The sequence below is a fragment of the Bos javanicus genome, chromosome 7 (assembly GCF_032452875.1).
Source record: "Bos javanicus breed banteng chromosome 7, ARS-OSU_banteng_1.0, whole genome shotgun sequence".
NCBI classification, from domain to species: Eukaryota; Metazoa; Chordata; class Mammalia; order Artiodactyla; family Bovidae; genus Bos; species Bos javanicus.
The window spans coordinates 44,340,771-44,362,852 of NC_083874.1; the positions used below are offsets into that span (position 1 = coordinate 44,340,771).

A 22,082-nucleotide genomic window follows, 5' to 3' on the forward strand; every position below is an offset into this window, starting at 1 on the left:
CGGGACCTTTAGTTCTGGCACGTGAACTCCTAGTTGTGACGTGTGGGATCTAGTTCCCTGACTTGAACCCCTCAGACCCCCTGCATTGGGAACATGGAGTCTGAGGCACTGGATTACCAGGGAAGTCCCTAGATTTACTGTTAAATCAGTAAACTTTGAGTAAAGCAGATTAACCTCTGTAGTGTGGGTGGGCCTCATCCAATCAGTTGAAAGTCTTAAGAGCAAAAGACTGAGCTCCCTTGAAGAAGAGGGGATTCAGCCAACAAACCACCTTTGAACTTGAACTGCAACTCTTCTCTGGGTCTCCAGCAGCCCACTTACCTTAGAGACACACACACTCTCTCTCTCTCTCAAGAACTTGCACTGCTGGTCATGGTGAAGTAGACTTGAAGCTCACCAAGGCAGGGAGTGTCTCCTCTGTGTGGCCCTTGGCCCCCTCCCTAGCACCACGTGGCTCATGGCAGGTGTTCCTCATGGGTAGCTTGGTGATTACTGAGTACTTCATACATTCTGTATCCCAGTTGAAAGTCTACTGCAGTGAGAAACAAGGGTGACTGGAGTTGAGAGTGAATTAGTCTGGGGGCTGGGGTGGATTTTAAGGGCATTGCAGGGCAGGTGATGAGAAGTTTTGGACCAGATGTCAGTTGTGCATTTTGGGAGCTGAAACTTCGACATGGGGAAGAAATACATCTGGGGTCAGGTGCTTGCTTTGTCCAGCCTCTTTCTGGACTGGGTCAGAGCAGGGGCCAATTTGCCTTGACCATCATGAACCTATACAGGCCTGGGTTGCCTTAATCAATCCTCATTTTAACAAGTGCACATAGACTGGCACCAAAAAAAGGTAACTTTTTTCAAGTTTTATTGTAAAATCCTCAGAAAAAGAGCATTTACAATGACAATACTTTATGATAATCTGTGAAACATCTTTCTATCAAGTGGTACTGCAAATACACGGCGTGTCCAATACTGTGCGATACGTTAACGTAAACACAAACTTATTTCCAATGCCACATACAGTTACTGTGTTGGTACAAATTTCTACTAAAGTTGATGTATTAAAAATAATTTATATATATTTTATAAATAAGGAAAAATTCACATGTATAGTAATTACAGGAGACCTTTGAGAAATACCAGTGATTACAGAAAATATATTTTGGAGTCTACACAACTGCTCAAAATAATGTAATCTGCCTCGACATGAGAGATCTGGAAGTTTTCTGAGGTGGGGCGGGAGGAGAATCCTAACGGGACAAGCGGAGCGTGTGTGTGTGACTTCATATTGTGAGGGTCGTTCACTGGACTACAGCATGAACACAGCGTGTGTGACACTGCAGCAAAATTCCATGCCTAGTCTGCTTTTAGATCATCTCACAGGTCTTCAGGAAGCACGAGCAGACGGGGAGAGGGGTGGTGTACGAAGGGTCCAGGAACAAGAAGGGGCCTGGCCAGTGGCAGGCAGTCAGGGTGTGGGCTGGGGGTACCACAGAAGGCTGTGCTATGGGTCTGGGGTGCAGGGGGGCTTGCAGACTGCCATCCCTCACCTCTCTGAAGCAGCTGAAGGAGCCAGGGGCCAACAACTATTAAAGCTATGACAGATGTTATATGGGGCAGCAGATGAAGGTTTAGAGTTAGGAAATGTCTCAGGCCCCATCTCCAGCCAATTTTTCATGGTTGCCATTCCTCAGAAATACTCTTGAAGAAGGTGCCCCCAGGGGGCAGCACTGTCTGATCCTGCCTTGGTGACAGGTAGAGAGCCACATGTCACCAGGTGGGAGTAGAGGTGAGTCAAGTTATTTTCATGGCATGTAGGCTTGAGCCCTCTACAGCCCTTTAGGGCATGGCCTGCTCCCTGGGGCCATAGGGGTGAGCTTGGGAAGAGGGGTGTGTGAAGTGTGGTTTTGTGCAAAAACCAAGCACATGCTCAACACTCTCGTGCTGGCTAATGAAGCCTTGCTGTGAATTTTGAAGGTCAGTCTCTGCTCTTCCCTATCTTCCATAATTTCACACATTGTGTTTGGTTAAATTCCCAGTACTGCTCACAGGAGACCATTATTACTGGGCTCCCAGTGTCTGCTGTGTGGCTGGTGCCTAAATCCTGAAGGTCCAGATAAGACACTCAAATCCTCAGGTGGCTCGGCAGGTAACCTGGTGTAGACTAAAGGAAGTGGGTTGCATTCCACCAGGTATTTGGGGTCTTGTAGTCACACCTTGAGGATAAATACTATGCTTTTCCCCCTTGATTCTTTTAAGCCCCTCTGTTCTATATGATCTCTATGATTTTGGAGAGCAATAAAGGCAGCTAATGACTTTCTTGAACAAAACTGCTTTGGCTGTGTGCCAATCTGGGAGCAAATAGTATAGGATTTGGCCGGATGAATGACTTTTCACATGTACCCCAAAGCCAGGAAGCAGCATGCAAAGACCGCTGGGGGAGCTGGTGTGGTGATTAGGTGAGTTGGCCCTTGAATTGTTGGAGTGGTTCATGAGCAGGAGTCTCCAGGCATAGGAAGGAAGTGGGAAACAGAGTACAGGTGAGGATGGAGGGATGTAGCTCAGCCCTTCAGGGCTTGGCTGAGATGGCATGGTCTCCATTCCTGTCCTGCAGTTTCTGTCTGATCATAATGGACTTCTCTGACAGTTCTGAGTTCTCTTTAGTCTTGCTCATCAAACTCCAAAGGGCTGTGAGCTAGGGCTTGGGGGTGTGATTTGAGCAGCAAGGAGCTGTGTCCCCATGGGTTCTGATTGCACTTGGAGTGGGATCTGGGGTCCTGGTGGGGAGAGATGGCAAAGGACTTCATGTCAGCATCATTGTCATCCTACTTTGCCCGTCTGGTGTCTTGGTTTGGAGTGCACATTCCGGGGGGTGCTAGGTGAGAGGAAGAGGAGAATGTGAGGTAGATTGGTGGATGTGTAGGAGAGAGTTGGGAGCAGTATCAGTGCTCCTGGAGGCTGGCTTTTGAAGAGGAGGATAGGGGAGCGAGCTGTGCAATGTGATAATGAAGAGGGTGCAGCATCCATGGTATTTGAATGAAACACACTGTGGAAATGAATCAGATTACTTTTTAAGCCCCGTGTAGAAAAATATATCCATTGTGAATCTGTTTCGCAACTCAGTTCTGAAATCTCCACTAGTTCACAGGTTATTTGGTCAACAGAAAAGAAGTGGGGCCACACGAAGCCAGCTCCAGGCAGCTTTCCTCTGTGAAGACTCAGCTGTTACAGTTCCCTAGGGTGGCAGGTGGTTCTCAGCTTTATCTGGGCTTGAGAGCTGTCCTCCAGGACACTAATCTGGAGCTGGGAGGCTGAGATTGGGGTAGGAATCGCAGGGACTGAGTTTCTGTCTCCTGTGCTGCCGTCTCTAGGTCATAGAATCTGAAGCTTGGTATGAGTGTGGCCCCTGCCTAGACTTTACAGGGCTCTTCCAGCTACCTCTGCAGGCTTGGGGAAAATAGGATCTTGGAATGACTTGAATGAATACTTAAGAAGGGAGCCTGGGCCAGCCCCAGGCAGGACTTGCTGGTTCAGTGTTGTGGGGATGGGATGATGGCGTTGGCCTCACTGTGTGTGACTCACACCCAACCTTCCTTGTGCGGAAGTCCATGCAGGCTTCTAGGAGCAGACAAATCCCTCTTCCAACTCTCAGTCCGTGAATGGCTGGGCAGGCTTTTGGACCCAATACCTCCATGTAGGGTCCTGCTCACTTGGGCAGAAGGAGAACGAGAGTATTATTTCAAATCCTTAACGTCACTATAGGTTTATTTGTGTGTTAGTCTGAAAAAAAATATCTACGTTGAATTTTTCTGCAATGAATTTGATTTCAAAATCCAGTAATTTTGAAATAGTTTATTACGTGAGTGACTTTGGGGTGACTCTTTTGGTAAAACAAATATTCCTTTACTATAAGTATTAGTAGATAGCTGATGATTCGTGTTCATAAGAAGGATCTTGGATGTTGTGATGACTTCATATCCCAGTGGCTTTCAGACTGTGTTCCATGAAATTCCGCTGGGGCTGAAGTATGGGAGGAAGAGGCAGGTGGAGTCCAGGCCAGCCTTTCACTTGGCTGCACTGCTGAAAAAACATGGACTTTCCTGCCTTTATGAATTTGCAAATTTCACAATTTTCAGGGCTGTGATTCCCTTCTCCTATTTAATTGTATCTGAAATGCTGGCAGCAAGACCTAAACTGGCTATCTCCAGCTTTGTAACTACACAGTGATGACAATGAGAGGCTGATAAGCTTTCCACACTTGAAAGTGGAATGAATACTGGAAAAGGAACAGGTGCCGCTGAAGTCACTCCCAGTCAAAGAGGCCAGTTGCGGCTGGACTGGTCTCTTACTCAGGAATCCTGTAACACAGAGGGGCTGATGTTCTGTCCTGGCAGTTGGTGGGTTCTTCTTCATGTAGACTCAGACACTTTCTTTTTCTTCCAGGGGCTGCCATAATTCAGAAGGTCTTCTCAAAGGAAGAAGCTTGAGAAAGTTGGGAAATTTCAGTGACAGATGTGCAAGCAAATGTGTCAAGAGATTGAGGCAGGAATAATAGTAAAAAAAAAAAAAAAGGTGAGATGTGTTTTCCATCCATCCCAGTTATTGTAAAACTAAATAATTAGGTTTTGAGGTCAGTTTCCTCAAATATCTACATATTTTATCTTAAAAAATCTGTGAATGTATATGTCTAGGCACACTCCCGGGAGTTTTTGGGGACAAGAGTATGGTGGACTAAGATGCATGAGACATACCAGAGGACTGGCTGATACCAGGAGCTCTGTGAGGGGGCAGGTGGATTGGGCAGTTAGGTGGGACTGAGATGCTGTATTTCTAGTGAGACAGGGTCTATGTCTCTCTTTCTCTGAAAGAGGCCATTTCTCAGCAGCTTAGGAAAATCATGGCCACGTTGGCAGGAGAAGGCATCTAAACTGATGTTTCTGTGATGGGACCACACCCCTTCCTACTTCAGTGGCTTGAAAAATGACCATTCAAACCTGCCGATGTGCACAAGAAGGGTGTTTAGAGATCCCAAGGGAGCCTCTTCCTTGTTGAGATTCTCCGATATGGGATCTGTTGGGTTGTACTTCTTTGATTGCCCTGGAGAGCCCACCACGTTTGGGAGTACTGGCAGTGGCCTCCCACGTCCTTGTGTGTTCCTGGGGAGATGGGGACCCATGTGTAAGGAACACTGAAATGTGCTGTCTGTGCTTCGTGGATGCAGGGACTTGGGTGCAAGCTGAGTGCGAGGGCCACAGGCAGAAGACAGTGCGGTTTTAAAGGGATAGCCTAAGAAACCCCAGTTGAATCCTTGGAGGAGGGCATGGTTTCTGCATTGAGCCTGGAGGCCACTGTTCTGCACACACATTTCCAGGCAAGCTTGGTCAGCCCTGAATCTGGGGTACTGGACAGGCTAATACATGTCCCCCTTGAGTGGTGATAAGCAGGCACACAGGGTTTGTCTTGGTCTCTTGGGGTCCCAACCCAGAAAAAGGAGCCTTTACCAATGTGGTGGTCTGATCTGCAATTGGGGGTGTCAGTGATGTAGAGGACCCCAGACCCCTTGATGGCCACTGTCTTCTTTCTGGCTGTCGGGTGTGGGGTAGTGCCTCTCAGAGACGTGGCCTAAGGCAGGGAAGAATACAGCTGGACCTGGGAGAGCATCTTTCTGCTTACTAGCATTTGAGATTATAAAAAATTAGTTTTTAATCAAAATTTCCAAAATAAAGTGAGTGATTTCCCCATCCCCAAGATGCAATAAGTCTTGTTGGCTCTCCCTCAGGCTTACAACAAGTCAAATGGAAAGAAAAGCGAGAAGCAGCTGCAAAGGAGAAAATGAGGTCCAGAGCTCTCAGGCCAGGAGGGAGGGCCCCGCTCCTGGGAGCCCCCGGCTTCAGGCCATCTAGCAGGGTGAAGTCTGGACGGACCCGGTGTTAAAGAATGAGGATGCAAAGGCAACTGACAGAAGCGTCCGCCTGGAAAGCTGGAGCTCCTGGTTCCAGGGCGGCCCAGGTAACGTGGCGCGTAGCTGGGCGCACGATGATTCCTTTACATGGCAGCAGGTTCTCATTGCAGCTCAAGGCAGAAATCCTACATCCTAAAACCCACCCGATCTCTTTAGCAGCGCATACCTTACACTAGGAAACTTGCAAGGAGACCAGTGTTGAACCACAAAGCGAATACAGGTTTTTTGCTTTTGTCTGTAAAAATGTACAGGGTGCCTGCTCGGGACTGCTTCATACCTCGCCCACCCACACCACCGTGGTCCCCCCCTTCACGCCCGCCACCTCGCACCGTAGTGCGTTCTGTCTCCCGTTGATGAGGAACAGTGACTCCCGGGCGGGCGTGAGGAGGTGCTGCCCGAACAGCCCGCTGTCCCTCATGATCCTGCGGGGCCCTGCCCAGGCCCGGGCTGGCCCTGCGGGCACGGGCTCCTTCAGGCCCTTTAGCACACCCATCTTGCCCGTGGACAGCTCCAGAAACAGCAGGTCTGGCTCTGTCTCGAGGGTGGCGTAGACATGGTACTGGTCTCCCTGTGTGAAGGAGCGCTGGAAGGCTACATCCGAGACACCTGGGCTCACTTTCAGGTTGTAGAGGGTCCGGATCTCCCCCCGCAGTGAGATCTCCTGCACGTGCAGCTGGGGGCTGCCCGGGGCTGCGCTGACTACAAAGCGCCCATCCGGGGATGTGTGCGGGGTGCCAGTGACCTGGCCGTTGGGTCCGACCACCACGTCTGTGACGCTGTCGATCAGCAGCTGTGGAGAGGCTTCAGAAGAGCTGTCCTGCCGGCACTGGACGAAGAAGTAGCCGCCCAGGTGGGTGTGGGCCATGGCCTGCGGCAGGCAGCCGTGGCTCTGCAGCTTGATGGTCTTGAGGGGCATCAGCGTTTCCAGGTCGACTTTGTGGATGGCAGGGTCAGACTTGTTGAAGATGAAGCCGAACCTGGGAGGGGATGAAGACTGAGGTCAGAAGGCCGGGGGGTTAAGGGATCTGCCATTTGTCTTAAACGATGGCATCCTTTCTCTTGTCCTCTATCCTTTGCTGATCTAATAGCCTGTTAATAAGATCTATTTTGCAGGAGATGGTTTCATAAGTGATCCATCTATGATCTCAAACCAAGTGCAGTTGAGTTACAGACTGTTCCTGGATTTATGCTCCTATAACATGCACACATCTTTAGAAATGGTGAAGGAGTGGAATTATGCCTTCAGCAGCTCCTTCCTCTGGGGTGTCTTTACCTTGTGCCAGCTGAGAAGTGGTGGGCCCATGGCTGGAGGGAAAGGACAAGAGGTGTCTGCCCTGACTCTGCCTGCTAGGAGGACAGGACAGGTGAGTCTATTTCTGAGTGGTTTTGTGGACTAACGGGTGAGTCAGAACCTGGGGATGCAGATATAAGAGAACAAGGACAGATGTCTTATCCACGGTCCCTGACCCTCGGAGAGGAACGTGAGGGCAGCCTCTCCCTTGACTACACTGATGATGCTGGTCAGAGGAACCCTGGGCTGGGGCTGAGGACAGCTTTTACCTTTACAGCCAGATGGCCTGGCAACTCCCGTGGTGCCTGCTGGCTGCAGAGCCTGGGGCAAGCTGCTGAACCCCTCTGAGCCTCTGCAAATTGAAAGAGGGCAGTTCCTTCCGACGGCTGTTGAGAGGATTAAATCTTAGAGTGGGCGCTTTACTGGAAGAGGTCAGGAGGTGGTGGTTGCCGCATCTGGACTTGGTGAAATTCCTCTTTGGAGGCTGGCTGTGAGCTGCAAAAGGGTCTGACTCCAGGCAGGACTCATTCTGAGCATGAGAGTCTGCCTAAACCCCTTGCTTGCAGAGGCCTTTGGGGGTTGTGTACACCTACCGGAGTAGAGAAAAATGTCTTCCACAATTTTCTCTTGAATAGCAAACTATGCCTCAGAGACGGGAAAATGCCCATGTGATGGCATCTTTAAAGCATCCTTAAAGAGCTAGAGCATGGGGAGAACAGGAAAGAAAACCCCAGGCCTGTAGGAAGCTGTCATGTAAAAGTCACACACAGGCTCTGCAGCGCCTGAGTTTGCATGACTCTTGTATGAATTCAGCTTCTTTAAGGTGGTTTACCATTTACAACCATCTTAGAGGCTCATCTTAGAGGTATTCTCTGGAGTGAGGTGAGGAGGTCAGAAAGCTGTTATTTTCTCCCTTGGGCAAGGATAAATGGGTGAGCCTTATTTTTACAAGTCCAGCTTCAGCTTGCAAAAATGAGTCATTTCTTCCTGGAAAAAGGTGCTTGATGTCAGAGTAAAGGAAGGCATAAACATTGCCATAAGACATTTGGGTCTTGATGACTTTATAAAAGGGCACGCTCAGCCTTCTGGCAGTGGTGCCTTGACTAAGTGTCAAGGTTCTCTGAAAGAAAGAGGGAAGGGCAGCGGCCAGGCTGGGATGAGGCTTGCAGTTGAGGCCACAGCTGTTATTACTAAGCTGTTCTTTTGGATGGTGGCAAAGCAGGTGTTCTGGGGCCTCCGAGAGGAGCCACAGGTTGTGGTTATTAGAGAATGAGGCCAAAGGGGGCACCGAAAGGATACCTGACTTAAAAAAAATTTTTTTTTAATGTATTTTTAATTGGAGGATAATTGCTTTACAATGTTGTGTTAGTTTCTGATGTACAATAACATGAATCAGCTATCAGTATGTATGTATATATATATATATATATTCATCCCCTCCCTCTTGATCCTCCCTAGCCCTTCCCCACCCCCCTCTAGGTAATGTCATCACAGAGCACCAGGCTGAGCTCCTTGTGTAACACAGCAACTTCCCACTATCTGTCTTAGGTATCTAAGCTATCTATTTTACATGTGGTCATGTGTATATTTCAGTGGCACTCTCTCAATTCATCTCCCACCTCCTTCCCCTTCTGTGGGAGACCCACATTAGTCTGACTCTCCAGTTCCTGACTGTGTGGCTTTGGTCAATGTCTTCTGTTCTCTGAGCCTAAGTTTCCTCATCCATAAAACAGGTTGGAGGACTACCTGTTTTTTTTTTTTTTAGGTGTTTTTTTTTTTTTTTAAACATATAGCAAGGACAGGGTACACAATTAACCACAGTTGTTTCCTCTTTACTGTCCTCACCCAAAGCTAAGACTTCCTGACCTTGGGTCCCTGAGGGCATTAGGAGCTGGGTGCCTTTCTTAACTTTAACAATGAAGACAGGGATGGGGCTGTTTCTCTGTTCTTCCTGATGTGGTCCAAAGAAGGAGTTGGGGAGAAAAAGAAAGGAGCAGGCCTCCCCGGCGCAAAGCTGCCCCCTAGAGGGCTGAGCTGGGGCATGGAGTAGCTTAGCGCTTGTGGGCCAGTCTCACCTGATATGGTTGATGATGAGGTTTGTTGGGGGAATGAAGAAGTCATCCACTCCGGCAAAGGGTGTGCGGATGAGGCGCTGGCCCTGGCCAGTGCTGGCCTCTGTGATCACCTGTAACATAGAATGGAAGTCCTTGTGAGGGTCTATCCAAGCGGAGGTGGGGTAGGTGGTGGAAACCTACAGACCCAGGCACACTCGGGTAGTGATCCTCCTTTTGGCTGGGAAAAGGGGGAGAGGGGTTTGAAGTAGCACAATATGCAATGGTGGAGTTGACTGGTTCTGTATTTTCCCTTGACACCAGGTGCCTAGGTTGCTGTGTTGAGAGTCTCCACCATATGCTGCTTGCAGAGGTCCTCTCTGAGCACTGGGAGTCCATAATTTAATAGAGAAAACAGGCATCTTTCAGAGATGCTGGCTGTGCCACTTAGAGTCGGTGATTAGGATGCAGGGGAGGGTTCCACTTTTACAAATGGGACTTGCTATGAGCAGTGAAGAATTAGGCCCTGTGTTTTGTACAAGTTGGTAGTGACAGAGCATGGCTGTCTCTGTTCCCTGGGAGGAGCAACTTTATCCCCTGTGGACTTGGCAGGAGGCAACTTGAGCAGTTCCTTGGTGTGTGTCCCTGCTGTGTCTGTATAAGGGAAGGGTACCCTGGCAGGGCCGGACAGAGCTGAGTGATTGATGTTTGGGGTTAGGATGGAAGCCCTGCTGGAAAGCCGCCTGTGGTCAGGCTGGGCTTTTGTCCACCAGCTGCTGAGACCGTGGCACAGGCAGGCTGGAAACACTGAGCCAGACAGCCTGTGTCCTCTTGCCTTCTGCATGCGCTCATCCACCTCCAAGTTCTGGGTGATTCCCAGACAGGTGGCAGACCTGCAGCCAGGTGAGGGGCTTGGCCAACCTGTGGGCAGTTTTGGCTGCAGGACCCAAAGGACAAGCCCAGACCCTCCTAGCAGGACAGAAGGCAGATGCTAGACTCTGACCAGGGAGGGGAGACACATTTTCTGATCTTTATATTGTGACCACGTATACAGACGGAAGGATTCAGATTTTTGCAGCCTGGGGCTGAGGACAGTCTGTGATGTGGCTTTGTGACTCACAGGGCTTAGAGCTCTGGATGCTTTAACCTTTTAAGAGTGGGACTGCCTCTGGCTCTTACTGTAATGACAAGACAAACAGCACCTGCCCTGCCTCCTCTGGCAGGTTTGAGGCTGGGGTTTTGGGGATGGTGGTTTCCCTCCAGGGGTCAACAGGCAGCATGCCAGAAAGATGTAGGCTGGGAATTTTAGTTTTAGGGCAGCTCTTAAGTTCTAAAGTTAGGTTATTTTCCTGTAATTAAAAAAAAAAGTCGGAATGACATTTCTACGCCAAGTCCATGGGAAAAAACTTAGAACTAGACATTAAGAAAATTTCAGTATTAGGTCAACTTACTTAAAAAACAGAAAGCAAACTTATAGTTGTCCCGGGGGATAGCTAGGGAGTTTGGGATGGTCATGTTCACACTGCTACATTTAAAATGGATGACCAACAAGGACCTACTATATAGCACATGGAACTCTTCTGTTTATGTGCCAGCCTGGATGGGAGGAGGATTTGGGGGAGAATGGATACATGTACATGTATGGCTGAGTCCCTTTGCTGTTCACCTGAAACTACCATAGCATTGTTAATTGCCTATAGCCCAATACAAAATAAAATGTTTGAAAAAAAGAAAAAGAAAATATCAGTATTAGGCAACTGGATCTTAGAATGTCCAGGTGAAAATGCCGGAGAATTCCAAGAAACCATGCAATCATTGCTTGATACCAGGTCTGTCATTTTAGCTTATAATAGAGATGGAAAATCACAGGCTGCCAGCAGTCAGTGTCATTCACGCTTCACCACCCTAACACCCTGTGTGCAGAGGTTACTTCTTCAAAACCCAGTATCATGAGCCATTGAACTGATATGGGCTAGTCAACCTCACTTCTCCAATGAGTCATGAGTTCCTTCTTGGCCTGTGTCCCAACACATAGCTGGGCATGTTTGGTGACTAAAAGATAGCTTTTGAGCCTCTCAAATTTGCTGGATCTATGGGCTTGGTTGAAAATGCAGGCAGGTGGCTGGATATCAGGAGATGTCAGTTGGTAGCATGGGGATGGGAAGGCTGAGCATCTGCTCCAGAGGGGTGGATGAAGCCAGCTAAGAGGTGACAGTTGGGGAAGAGCAGGGAGCCAGGGTATTGATGCAGCTAAAAACTGGACCTGGGAGTGGTGGACAAGAGCACGATGGGCAAAATTTGCAACATGCCAAAGGTTTAAACACTGGCTTCTAAGCCTCATTTATAGAACCACTTTCATTTTGTCACAGCAAGTTTGTTTAACCAGTCCCTTAGTGTTAGATGTTCAGAAACCTTAGGATAGAATTTTGAATGTTTTGCAAATGTAAATAATGCTGTAACACACAGTGCTGTAACTAAATCTTTGTGCCCACCCTTGATCATGGCCTCTGAGGGGTCACGTTGCTGGACTGAGGCTTTTGGTTCACATTTCTAAATTGCTCACCACAAAGGCTCTGCCTTTTGTCATTTCCAGGAGCGGTTTTTGCAAGCAGTGGTTTCTTGAACACTAGTCCACAATGATGAAGGTAGGTTTATTCAGTTTATTTCATTTTCTTGTCAGAGTGCATTTCTCAGACTTTCTAATTATGGTGATGGTGGGCATAATGGTCTAATTCTTGATATTAATTAAAATGCTCTTAGTGTTTTGTCATTTAGGCAAAATTTGCTCTTGGTTTCTGGGAAACAGTCTTCATTATGTTTATGTCTTCTATTCCTTTTTTTTTTTTTTAGTTTTTTTTTTTTAATTAAGAATGTCTGCTGTATTTAGTTAAATGCCTTTCCAGCATTCATTGAAAATATTATAGTTTATTCTGTTTTAATTTGTGCTATGAGTAATATTGACTGATTTCCTAAGAGTGAACCATTATTGCATCCTGGAATTTGTTCCCTGCTCAAGCAGTTAGATGCATTGTTGGACTCTCTTTTTAATACCATGTTGAATTTTGCTTCTGTATTTGTGAGATTAGTTGATAGTTTTATTTTTTAATACTAAGGAGCTGTACATTTCCCCCACATGGTCTGAGATAGTTCAAATAATACTAAAACTATCTGCATTTGCAAGGTTTGCTATAACTTGGCTGTACCCAAAAGCTCCTCTTCTGCTCAGTTCCAGTTAATACTATGCTCAGCCTCTCTCACAAAGGTAATGGTTGCACTGAATACAAATGGTCTGAGAAATAAGATTAAATGATCAACTTTAGGTTTCCATAAATGATAAGATTATGGTCCCAAAGCATTTGCCTTACCAATTTCATATGCTTCATTTATCAGTTATTACATTTTAGGCAACTATCACTAAAATGTATTTGTTTCTAGGATCAATACTAATTTATTAATTAGCCAACTTCAATGTATTTTAATATGTTTTGAAAAATCTCCACTCATCATTTGCCTTTTTCTGAATACATACATCTGAATGTTCTTGCCTAGGTATTAATCTAATTGTTAAACAATGCATCAGAAACTTGGCTGTACATTTTTCTATGGTAGATCTTTAATCTTAAAAAAAAAAAAAAAAACCTCTTCTCTGGTAATTGTTCTACTTCAGGTTTTCCTTTTCTTAGGTCAGTTTTTTTAAATTATTTATTTTATTAAAGTATAGTTGATTTACATTAATTTCTGCTGTACAGCACAGAGACTCAGTTACACATTTATATACACACACACATAATTCTTTTTTATATTTATATAAATATTGTATCTTTTCTGCTGTGGTTTTTCCCAGGACACTGTAAGCTCCCTGTGCTATGCAGTGGGACCCTGCTGTCCATCCATTCTGTGTGTAACAATCTGCATCTGCTCACCCCAGGTCTATTCTTTATCAGTGTCTTTCTTTATGTCAGTGTCTTTCTGCTTCACAGAGAGGTTCATTTGTGTCCTTTAGATTCCACATATAAGTGATGTCATACGATACTTTCTCTGACTAGATCAGTTTATTTTTTTCTGCATTTTGCAATCCCGTTTTTTCTAGGTTTTAAAATTTGCCACCTCAGAGCTGCAGTATACTATTTGACAATTATTTTCATCTTCCTTCATCTGTAGTAATCTCTCTTCACATTCTTCATTTTATGTTTTTTTTCTTTATCAGGTTTATGAAGGATTTATGGGTTTTTTGTTCTCTTTTTATTTCTACTAATTTTGGTCTTTTAAATAATTCCTTCCTGCAAGTTAACTTTGTTCTTTTTCTAATTTCTTAATACAAATATATTCTCTGCAGGTTTTAAGACACAAATATTCCCTTGCGTATGGTTTTCTCTCAATCCCGTAGGTTTTGATGAGAAGGAGTCTCTTTTTCATTGCTTTCAGACACTTTGTAATTTCTCATTTTAATTTCCTCTTTGCTCCAGTAACAATCTAGGAGTGTTTCCTTATTAGGTAGGTCACATTTTAATTATTTCTAATTATCAGATAATGTAGCCTATAACACTGACTTTTGCAAAATTTGTTAAAATTTTGTGATTACTGATACATGTATATGTGGACATGTGAAAAAATTCTATTTGGCAGAGGAAAGGTTTTCTATATATTTATGAAACTGAGTTCCTTATATTATTCACTTTTCCCATGTCATTATACTGTCTCCTTGGTATGTACAATTTAAGTCCATTTTAAAATCAAGTTCCTGTATTGTTAATCACTCTTGTGTCATGTATTTAGTTGTTTGCTATCTGTTGGCTGTTTATCTTCACATGATGTCTCTCCTTATGCTATTTAGTGCTTGTAACCTTAAATTTGACCTTGTCTGATATTATCACTCAAACATCTTTTCATCCACCTATCACCACTTTATATGCCTCTTGTAAACAAATTATAGCTAGTTTTCTCTCCCTCTCTTCCTTCCAAACCCAATCTCATCATCTCTGCTTTTAATAGGAGAAATCAGTTTGTCACATTTGGAATAATTATATAGTTAACTATCTCAACTATTAATTTCAAAGAGCATTTTCTATATCCTCTCTTATCCCCATAAGATGACATGTTAGAATCTTTTTACTCCCTTCTCTTTCCTCTACTCCCTATCTTTACTTTTACTGAAATAATTTACCATCTTTAGAATCTGGTATCAGAATATCTCTTTCAGTACATCTCTCCTAATTCAAATGCCTTTATTTAGCACTTACTATACATTAGTCTCTCCTCATGCATCTTGTTTCAATTTTGGACCTTCCTCTCTTCCCTGGTGGCTCAGATGGTAAAGTATCTGCCTGTAATGCAGGAGACCCGGGTTCAATTCCTGGGTCGGGAAGATCCCCTGGAGAAGGAAATGGCAACCCACTCCAGTATTCCTGCCTGGAAAATCCCATGGACTGAGAAGCCTGCTGGGCTACAGTCCATGGGGTCGCAGAGAGTCAGACACGACTGAATGACTCCACTTTCACACATTAGTTTCTCCTCATTCATCTTGTTTCGATTTTGGACCTTCCTCTCTAGATTTCTTACTTACTCTTGTCTCTTCTGTATCTTCCTCCATCTCGATGTCTCTGATCTGGCTCACCTGCTGTTTTTCTGCTATCTTTTGTGATATGCTCTCTGAATTCTTGCATATGCTTAGGTCTTTCTTTTGTCCTGACAGGTAAATGATGCCTTGGATATCAACCCTTTTCTTTTAGCAGCATATGGGCACAATGCCACAGTCTTCACTGTTGCAGGTGAGAAATCTGATTGTTCTATAGGTGACGTGTTCTTTCTGCCTTGAAATATTTTTTCTTTATTCTTAGAAGTCCAGAGTTTTACCAGGAAGAGCAGAGATGTGTTCTTTCTCATCATGTTAACCTGGATCACTTTCAATCTACAAGATGTACTTTTTTTAAATTGGAAATTTTATTCCAAATTGAATGTTTGACTCCATTCCAACTATTACTTTTTCTAAACTTCTTTTGACTTTGAAATGTCATTTGAGACTTCATATCTTAATCTTATATTTGTTCTGTGATTTGAGGATTTTCTTGCTCTTTATCTTTCAGGCTATTAATTTGAGTCTCAGTAGAAACCATGCATTTTTCAACTCATCTCCTGCAGTTTTAAATTAGGTAATCATTTTTGTTAATTTTTAGCTCTAGAAAAATATTTTCTGGTGGCCCCTCCCTTCAAATTTCCTTACCTGTTTTCTTAGGGCTGCCAGAGAAACCAATTTTCTGAGCGACCTTATTCTGACTCCTAGGTCCTCTAATGAATTATTACTATTTGTCATCAGCTCGCTGGGGCCCAGGACATGTTGATGGTGTCCACTGAGGGGCAGTAGTCTCGGTGTGCGGGAGATGAAGTAGTGTCCTTCCCCTGGCCCAGGAGAGTGGCCAGTCCCCAGGAGGAAGCTTCTGTAGACGGGGTGTCCCCTGGCCTCTTACCAGTCTTGGGAAAAAGGTGAACTTGGCTCCATCTGCAGCCCTTCTCAACTGGGGTTCTGAGAGAGAATAAATCCTAATATCCTGAGGAGGCCATTGTATGCGCTGAGTTAACGTCTGGGCATCTGGAATGGTTCTATGTACCATCATTGTGAAAATTGAGGGAACAGGTATTTAAATCACCTTAGGGCTTAAATCACCTTGTAGGGCTTAATCCTCTCATGTGCCTCGGTGAGAAAGGCTGAGCCAGACACACTCAACACAGGTTGGTGTTGACCTTCCCTGACTGGTGGAAGAAGGGATCCCACAGTTGTGCTGGGCCCAGGCTCTTCCCAAGGGGGAGTCAGTACAGTGCAGTGGCTGGACTGCAGGGCTGAACATATACCTAGGGTGGAGCAGGGGCCAATTACTGAACCTTCCTGTGCCCCGGCACCCCATGAGCACTCAGTAATGTGCTTTCATTTATGAACATACTTGCCACTGCTTTTCCTTCTGCTTCCTTACTGGTGCCTGCTTTGGCAGTATTCTCCAGCCCATGCAGCCCAGGGTGGAGAAAACCCTAGCTCCCTTTGGAGTCCAGAGGTTCATTCCTGCTTGGCCCCAGGACCTCCTGGCTGAGAAGAGACAAGTGTTTGGGGGCTGGACTAGGTGGGGCCCAACAGCCACCTTCTGGTTGTCATGACATCAGAATCCCATCTACCATCAGTGTTGTCTTTATTTATTTATTTATTTTTAAAATTTTATTTTATCAGTGTTGTCTTTAGCAGCAGGCCTGGCGGAAAATACCCTGCTAATTGCCTGTAAGGGGCGTGGTCCTGAGGATGTTTCCTACTCTCTTTCATGGACATACTTTGGGTAAAGGTGATTAGCTGGGGAGAGAGTCCTTTCTTGCAGGTGGGTGTTGTCCTGCATGTACCCAACATACCTGGAGGCTTGGTTGGGACTTGTGCACGTTCCCCCAGCTCAGGACCCACACTTGGTCATGTGATTTGTCATAGGACAGCTTAGCCGGCAGAGGATCGACACCTATGGACTTAAAAAAAAAAAGTAGCGACAAGTTGATCATTGTTGTTGCAGAAAGTGATTCTTTTCTAGGCCACTCTATCCAGCCTAGCAGCCTGGATAATGAGCCCATTTGGGAACCCAGGGAAGAAACCTTTGTGGGTTTGTCTCAGAGGCATAAAATTGGTTGTTAGTAATGTTTGCCTTTCTTGCAAGTTTTACTTAAAGAAGACCCATACCATCTTGGCAAAAACATAAACACAGGTTTTTCTTTTTTCCAGTTTTCCACTCACGGTCAGCTTCAGGACCCTCCCATCACTTCTCCTGTAAGCCTTGGAGGCCTCCTGAACCCTCAGCATCCTTCCCAAGCTCTTCCACCTGCATGATCTGAGACTGACTTGGAAAGCTTCTGTTATTACATGCCCTTTAACTTTGTGCAGACTGTCTTGTACATCACCCACCTGGAACCTCCAGGACTTGGACTTTAGCATCAGGTGAGTCTCTTTCTACTGCTGTAACTGAAACTCTGCTATTTTCTGAGAATAGAGCTTCCTCAGTCCTACCTGGAGACTGTTTTATACTTCTCCACCCTTATGGCAGAAAGTGAAGAGGAACTAAAAAGCCTCTTGATGAAAGTGAAAGTGGGGAGTGAAAAAGTTGGCTTAAAGCTCAACATTCAGAAAACAGATCATGGCATCCAGTCCCATCACTTCACAGGAAATAGATGGGGAAACAGTGGAAACAGTGTCAGACTTTATTTTTTTGGGCTCCAAAATCACTGCAGATGGTGACTGCAGCCATGAAATTAAAAGACGCTTACTCCTTGGAAGGAAAGTTATGAACAACCTAGATAGCATATTCAAAAGCAGAGACATTACTTTGCCAACAAAGGTCCGTCTAGTCAAGGCTGTGGTTTTTCCTGTGGTCATGTATGGATGTGAGAGTTGGACTGTGAAAAAGGCTGAGTGCCAAAGAATTGATGCTTTTGAACTGTGGTGTTGGAGAAGACTCTTGAGAGTCCCTTGGACTGCAGGGAGATCCAACCAGTCCATTCTGAAAGAGATCAGCCCTGGGATTTCTTTGGAGGGAATGATGCTGAAGCTAAAACTCCAGTACTTTGGCCACCTCATGTGAAGAGTTGACTCATTGGAAAAGACTCTGATGCTGGGAGGGATTGGGGGCAGGAGGAAAAGGGGATGCCAGAGGATGAGATGGCTGGATGGCATCACTGACTCAATCGATGTGAGTCTGAGTGAACTCTGGGATTTGGTGATGGACAGGGAGGCCTGGCGTGCTGCAATTCATGGGGTTGCAAAGAGTCGGACGCGACTGAGCGACTGAACTGAACTGAATGTAGTTTCTAAGTTCCAAAACACTGTTTGTGATGCCGCTGTGACCCCTGCTCTCTTCCGCACTGACCTAGCCACTCTCTTTGTTTGTTAAAGATCCCTAGTTTGGTGCCTTCATTCAAAGCCCTGCTTTCTTAGTTCCTTCTTGGTTTCAGTGATCTTTTTCTCTTCCCTACTGCAGCCACCGTAACTTATTCTTTGTCAACAAATTTCTGAAACTTCAATTTAAGTCCACCATATTCTAGCCTTTCTGATCTAGTCGGGGGGCATTTTTGTCCCCACTGGTTAAAACTTTCCTCAAGAAATGTCTATGGAGTCCTTGAAACCATTTAATTGTCTTCACCACTCCACTGAACTGTGATAGAGCTTAATGTCAAATTCAGAGATCAATTTTTGATCCTCCTCTAACTTGAATTTTCAGCATGGTTTACCATTCCCTTCTGGGAATATTGTCTTTCCTCAGCCCCCCACCTCCCTGGCTTCCCTTCCTCATCCTGACTTCTAAATGTTGGCATGTTCCATGTCTTCATCTTTGACCTTCTATCTACCTCCTTTCCCTGGATGAGCTCATTCAGCACATGGCTTCAGATAAACCCACTGTACTCTAGAATTCATTCCTCTGTTGATGACCACAACTCTATACAAACCTAAACTCTTCATGGTGCCCATCCCCGTTGACGTCTATTTATTCTCTAGTCACCCCCATCTTTGCAGTCTGTTTTAACTGTTTTGCTCAGATTAAAACCCACTCTACCCTGAAGTCCTAAGCAGAGTTGTTTCTATTTTCCTACCTTCATATACCCCCGGTCCATTGTTCATGCTTCTAGCTGCTCCTCATTGTTCCTCTCTTCTGCCAGCTTCCTAGTCTTTTCCCTTCATTTACCAAAGGCTTCAGGATCCAGCAGCCTTCTTCTTCCCAGAGCTTCTTAACTCACCATCCTCACTCTCTCTAGATTCTTGTACTTTTTCTCTCTCTTTTAAAAACCCTCTTGATTATGCATGCTCTTCCAGCTATCTTATTTGTCCACCCTCTTCACAAACTTCCCTGAAGTTTGGACTGCAGGCGCTATCTGTCCTTTCTGCCTAACCTTTTCCAACCATAGTTCATATTCTCATTCTGACTGAGGTGGTGTGGAGCAGGAGGTTGAAAGCCTAACCCCCACCCCCCGCAATCTCTTAAATTCAGAACCGAGCTCTCCACAGTCTCTATATGCTAAGGAGCTAAGCCACGGAGGGGAAAATGTCCTGAAGAACAAACCAGGCTCTCAGTGTGAGGACCGGAAGGGTGACCTACTAGGAGTGAATCAGAGGCTGACTAAGCTTTATAAAAGCTGCAACTCAGCCTTGGCTCAACACAGTACCTGATTAGAGGGATTCATTTTCTACTCTCTCTCTTCCTAGCAGAGAAAAGGATAAACTCTCTTCAGTGGATGACAGCCATAGAAAGTCTCTACAATGTTATATGGAAGGTTTGCCATTCAGAAAAAAATGACTAGGCATTTCAAGATACAGCTTATATGACTGAAAATAATATAAAAAGATAAGGAATTTATGTGCATATAATTATATATATGTGTGTATGTATAGGGAATTAAGCAGAAATTCTAAAGTGAAAAAATGCAAATGAAGATCTGAAATGAAGATCTCAATAAATAGATTTTGTTAAATATACCTTAGACAGGGTGGAAGACAGGACTAGTAAAGTGAAAGACAATCAAGGCACATACCCAAACTGAACTACAAAGAGACAAAAAAGGATGGAAAATATGAAAAGAGGGAAAGAGATGTGTGGGACATAATGAAAAGGTCTATTTTTTTTTTCTTTCAAAGTTCTCAAAGAAGAGGTGAGAAAGAATGAGGCCTCAGAATATTTGAAGAAACACTGGTTAAGAATTTTCCAGTCTGATGAAAAATATTAAAGACCAAAGAAAGAGAAAATCTAGAAAGCAGCCAGAGAGAAAAAAGGGATATGTCATCTTCAAAAGAGAGACAGTAAAACTTGACGGTTGACCTGTTAACAAAACCAGTGGAAGATAATGAAATGGCATCTTAAAGCTGAAAGAATATAACTGCCAATGTAACATTCTATATCCAGTGAAAACATACTTTACAAATGGAAAATTTTCAAACAAATAAGAACTATGAGAATCTGTTGTCAGCAGACCTGCACTAAAGAAACCTGTCCAGTCAGAATGAAATTGATCCCAGACAGAACACTGTACTTCAGGAAAGAATAAAGAGCAATGAAAAAGGTAAATATATGTGTGAATATAAATGACAATAATAGTCATGTTTTGCAGGGTTAAATTATGTGTAGAAATAAATTCATTCCTACTATATTGCCAAAGGCAGAACGGGGGTTAGAGGAGTTAGAGTGTTCTAAGGTTCTCTCGTTATTAGGCAATGAAAGTGAAAGTTTCTCAGTCATGTCCGAATACTGGAGTGGGTGGCCTTTCCCGTCTCCAGGGGATCTTCCTGACCCAGGGATTGAACCTAGGTCTTCCGCATTGCAGGCGGATTCTTTATCAGCTGAGCTATCAGGGAAGCCCATTATTAGGCAAATGAAGTAATAACTTGTATGAGACTGTATTGAGGCAAAGAATGTGTTGTGATCCCTAGGGTGGTCATAATAATAGCAATGATCAAAGAATGCATGGACAACAAGTTACTAGAGGGAGAAATAGAATAATAAAAATGTTTGACTAATCCAGAAAAAAGCGAGAAAGGAGAAAAAAACAAACAGGTAGGTCAAATAAAAAAACAGAAAGATGGTAGGCATAACCATATAATTGAGTAAAGACCAAGATTATTAAACTAGATAAAAGCCAAAATCCAAATACATTAGTTTTATAAAAGATCACCTTTTAAATACATGACATAGATTGAAAGTGAAAGAATGGAAAAATTATACCATGGTAACACTAATCAAAGTAAATCTGATTTAGCTACACTGTTAGACAAAAACAGACTTTCAGGCAAGAAGCTTTACCAGAGATAAATAGGGATATTTTGAAAGAAGTCTTCCACTCAGGAAGATATTACAATTTTAAAGCAAAGCAAAAATGGATGGAACTTGATAAATTTACAATCATAGGGGGAGATTTCAACATACCTCTTAGCAGCTAGTTGACTAAACAAAAGTCACTTAGAATATTTGAGTAATAGAATGATCCAACTTGACACACACACACACACATTAGAAAACACATGCTTTTAAAGTATACATAGAGCACTTGCCAAAGTAGATTAGCTTGATTATAAAACAAGCTTCAACAGATTTCAAAGGATTGAAATTATTCAATCAATAACAAAAAGATAGCTAGAAAATCTCTTGTCATATTTGCCCGGAGAAACCACACCAAAACCCTGGTTTTATGTAACTTTCTCCCAACAGTGAGCATTCCTTGGAAAAAAAAAAATACAAGTCTCGTCACTGGTTTGACTTTAAATTTGCACCCCTCATCCTTAAGTGGACCTTCACCACTGCCCTGCAGTCCTATCACATTTCCCTGGTCAATTTAATCTCACATCCAACTTTCACCTCTTTCCTTAGACTTCCAGCCTTGGTGATAATTTTCCTTCTTATTTCAAAGGCAACCAGAAGAGAAGGTCACTCAGCTACCACCAACTGTATCACCTATTTGCACCTGTGCCCGAATACTTCCGGTTTCTTCCTGCTCTGATGAGTGAACGTGCTTTTATCTTAGGCTGGTGTATCTGCTCCTATGTCCTGGATTCCACTGCCTACTTCACTGATGCAGAAGAAAGGGAAGAACTGCAGAAGTTTTCCCCATTAGCATACAAATGCTGGAATGTCATCTAGCCTAAAAGTTTCTTCAGCATCCTCTGCCAGCTACCGCCTCATTTGTCTACTTTTACTCACATTTCAGCAAAACCCCTCAAAATGGTTGTCTGTATTCACCATCCCTACTCCCTCTGATTCTGATGTGAACTCACCCCTCTCAGGCTTGT

The 22,082-nt window shown here is 44.4% G+C and overlaps 1 protein-coding gene across 2 annotated transcripts in view; it reads right to left on the reverse strand.

Moving 5' to 3' along the window:
- Nucleotides 1-842: 842 nt before the first annotated feature.
- Nucleotides 843-22,082, reverse strand: part of FSTL4 (follistatin like 4) — a 453,162-nt gene continuing 431,922 nt past the window's right edge. For both annotated transcript variants that reach the window (XM_061423485.1, XM_061423484.1), the window contains exons 14-16: nt 16,685-16,792; nt 9,323-9,432; nt 843-6,933 (exon numbers count right to left, since the gene is read on the reverse strand). In XM_061423485.1, the coding sequence (XP_061279469.1) occupies nt 6,228-6,933; nt 9,323-9,432; nt 16,685-16,792 (924 nt within the window). In that variant the 3' untranslated portion in view covers nt 843-6,227. The remainder of the gene's footprint in view (nt 6,934-9,322; nt 9,433-16,684; nt 16,793-22,082) is intronic.